Here is a 4,086-nt window from a genome sequence, read left to right as displayed (position 1 = left end):
TTTTTTTTTTTTTTTTTTTTTTTTTCTTACCGTTTTAATCATTGTAGGTGTATTCACCTTTCTTCCGTTTTTTTGTTTTGTTTTTGTTTTTTGTTTTTTTTTATATTTATTTATCCTTCTTCCCACTCCCTCACGCTTCACTTGTGCAGACCCGCATCTCTGCAGAGCGAAACCCAACCTTGGCGGTATCCTTGCATTCCTTTCCCCTTCTCTTTTCCACTTCTATCGCTTCCTCCACATTTAATCTCTTCTCATTCTTATCATTCTTCTTATTACTGTTCTTCTTATTACTGTTCTTCTTTGTATTTCTCCTTCTCTGTGGAGATGTGGGCTCCAGCGATATGCGGGAAATGATGCCGGCGCTCTTCTCCCACGTCATGCCGTGCAGCCACGGGTGCTGCAATAGTGCCGTTGCCGTCAACTCCACAGATGCCTGTGCAGATGAGGCGGAGGATGTTGACAACGTCAATCGTGGCACCTCTTCATCATCTTCACTCTCTTCTTCTTCTTCTTCTTGTAATTGTAATTGTAATTGTTGTTGAGGGGGAGTGACGGCGTGGAGAAAGTCTTGTTGGGCAGTTGGAGAGGAGGAACAGAGAGTATCCATAGTGGGGAAACTCACCGTTGAGGGGATAGTGGAATGGTGTTTAAAAGGTACCGCTGTATTCTTATCACCATTAATCTTATGATGAGGATTGGTATTTGAATTGGTATTGGCATTAGCAGCATTACCACTATAGTTACTAGTAATACTGGTAATGGTACTGTCATGATTACTACTGTCACTATTATTATTATTATTATTATTATTATTATTATTATTATTATTATTATTATTATTATTAGTATTATTATTAGTATTATTATCGCTATCATTATTATCATTATTATTATTATTATTAGTAGTAGTACTAGTCCTATTAGGATTATGATTAAAAGCCGTAACGTCAGTAGTAACAGTGTAAAAAGGACATCCATGGTCATTCTCATCATCTCTCTCTTTTTCATTCTCATTACAGCCAATGTGTGAAGATACTCCATTGGGCTGCTGTGAAAATGTCTGTGCACACGATCGCACAGAGTCCGCATACTCCGATAACGAGATGGGAGTAAGTCGTTCTCTTCCTTTATGTACAGCAGGCATTAGAACCGCCACAAAGTCCTGAAATGCAGTGGAAAACATTCCTGTATTGGAGGAGGCATCATCACTACACTTACTCTTCTCATCTGCACTGTTATCATCACTCTCATCATCATGTAAAGGATGTCTATCATTACGGTCCTCATCGCTATCATCGTTTTCATTTTCATCATCTTCTTCACTATCATTTTCCTCATCATTTTCTTCATCTTCTTCTTCTTCATCATCATCACCGCTTTCATACTGTGGTATTCCAGGAGGGAGTCGCGGTGGTTGTGTGCGAAATCCAGCAATTGTAAAAATATTCGGTGTGAATGGTAATTTCCCCAATGCCAATTGCAGTAGTGAGATGCCAAGACTCCAAAAGTCACTTTCGCGTCCATACACAGAGTCTGCATCTACACGAGCAGGAGACATATACGCTAATGTACCCACAAAAGTCCCACACTGATCAAATCCCATACTTTGTAATTGATTAGATGAGAGACCAAAGTCTGTTAATTTCACGGCACCTGTACTGCGGTTAAGAAGAATATTATGTGGCTTGAGATCACGGTGTAATTGGCGAATGGTATCATGTAAATAGCGTAAACCGTGTAATACCTGAAATGTAATCGCACAGCACTCTGTCTCATTAAATCCACAACCACGACGTGCATTCAATGCATCTATAATACTTCCACTGTCCATAAGTTCCATTACAATAAATGCACATCCTCCTTCAATAAACATATCATAACAACGCACAACCGCACGTGCATCTTCACAATCACTATCATCTGTCATTTCATCTTGATAACGTTCCGTCTCTTCCTCCATATCTGTATGTTCATCATTGGCAATAAGACGTCTACAAGGACAAGGAGTGATATTCCTTCCTATATTGGGACCACATCTTCTGTTAGTGATACTGTTCGTATTACTGGTAGTGTTACTCATGATATTACTGTTACTGTTGCTATTACTGTTGTTGAATAATATATTACGTCGAAGTACGGAAAGTTCATTTTCCACATGTTGTCTGGAATGCTCTGTAATGTAGATACGTTTAACGGCTACTAATTCTCCTGTATCAAGTCTCGGCATGGCGAATAATTCCCCACTTGATCCACGACCAATTCGTGTCATATTATCTATTGTTTCCACAGCAATAATTCGTGATTGTGAACTACTCAAATGTTGAATATTGGGAGTACTGGCACTGGCCTCTGCTGAGAAAACAAGAGGTGAAAAGAGAACATTAGTTGAACTATCACGTAAACTCATACAAGCGGTATTCATTTGCGAATGTTCAAGTTCAAACCGTATCATTCGTTTATACACATCATCTGCTGATGGCATTCCTGTTCGCATGCGACTGTGTAAATAAAGACAAAGTAAACTTGGAAACCATCGCCTTCTTTCACGTGAAGGGTTTTCAAAAACATCATTATTTTCATTCCCTGGTTTAACAGTATAGACGTTATCACATAAAGGGAAATCAGAAGATGTAACAGATGACTGGTTTAATGAAAATGAAGTTATAGATGCACCTTCTGTGGATTGTTCACGTATAGTTGCACAAGCCGTAGAGATATTTTCACCAAGTAAAGCTGCCAATGTTCGCCATGAGATAGTCGACTGTTGCACATTCCTTAATAAATCCATAAGAAGCATTCGATCAGAAGAAGAACGCATTACCTCATCATTCTTGTAATCACATATACCACCTTCAAAACTGATAATGTGTGAAATTCCATGCGTTTGTGGTCCTTGTTCACATATCGATCCATTACCGTCTTTTTCATTCACCATCGTTGTTGTAGACATTGTTGCTGACATCATATCATTTCCAAACGATGTGGATAGTGGTATTACGTATGGATGGGCGACATGTTGTCGAAGGAGGGCGGCGGCTACGGCGAAGACTTGATCATCTTCCGTGGGATGTTCCGTAAAGAAGGAACGCAGTGCACTGGATGTATGTTCACGATTGGCATTTGTCAGTGATGCTGGTTCTGTAAAGCCAACGCCGCTATCATTAAATATTTTCCCTTCATAGTGAGAACGTAAACGACTGGTTCGACTTGCATTTCCACTTCCACTTCCACCTGCATTTGTATTTGTATGGGCATTCCAATCCACGGAGGAATCTCCATTAGTGGATTGATATCGACCCGGATGTCGTGCGTGGAATTGACGGAGTACATGCCGTACAAGTTGCTCCAACACGGTATCTTCCGATTCACATTCCATTGTACTTCCCATTTGACTTGTTTGCCGCATAATGGCACTTTGAGAGATGGTGGAGTGTTCCGTCTCGGTATCATCAAGGGGAATGCCTTCTGTTAAGACTCCACATCCTTCTGTGATGCCCATCTCATCTAATAAGGCCCGTACGAGGGATTTACTTGTAACGGAGTGGGCGGTGCGGGGAAAGGCTGTATTGAAGGCGGGAATAATATCCGGGGCGCGTTTTTTATAAGCGCGGAAGACAAATTGTCGGAGAAGTGCATTGGCGAGTTCCATTTCTTGTTGATGAGGTTGGAGTAGGAAGAAGTCCATGACTTTGGTGCGTCTATCCGACTTATCCCCCAGTTGGACACTTGCAAACCGGTTGGTTTGGGGCAATACGATGTGATCCAACTCTACACTGCCGTTGTTATTATTATTATTATTATTATTATTATTATTACCGCAGCGAATACTTCCCTCTAGAGGAGAGGGGACATGACGGGTTTCATCAAAAAGGGACTCTTCTAGAAATAATTGGACAGCTCTGGATTTCATTAACTTCACGTGTGTACTTTTGTTTGTTTTTTTCTGTTTCTGTTTCTTTCTTTTGCTACTGCTCTTCTTCTTGCTGTTATTATTTTTATGACTGGTGTGATTGTTGCTATTTGGGTGTTTCTTCTTCTCTTTCTTTCACACACACACACAGATATATATATATATATATATATATA

General features: G+C 40.2%; 1 protein-coding gene across 1 annotated transcript; it reads right to left on the bottom strand.

Annotated features, from left to right (window-relative positions):
- Positions 1-130: 130 nt before the first annotated feature.
- On the bottom strand, positions 131-3,910 carry TM35_000231330 (protein kinase; the record flags this gene model as incomplete). Its single annotated transcript, XM_029027373.1, has 1 exon — positions 131-3,910. The coding sequence occupies one exon, from the start codon at positions 3,908-3,910 to the stop codon at positions 131-133; it is 3,780 nt and encodes a 1,259-aa protein (XP_028881228.1).
- Between the last annotated feature and the right edge of the window lie 176 nt (positions 3,911-4,086).

Source organism: Trypanosoma theileri, assembly GCF_002087225.1.
Source record: "Trypanosoma theileri isolate Edinburgh chromosome Unknown TM35_Tth_23_V1, whole genome shotgun sequence".
In the NCBI taxonomy this organism is placed as follows: Eukaryota; Euglenozoa; class Kinetoplastea; order Trypanosomatida; family Trypanosomatidae; genus Trypanosoma; species Trypanosoma theileri.
Note: the sequence above shows the minus strand (reverse complement) of the source record. Positions and strands in the feature narration are given on the sequence as shown.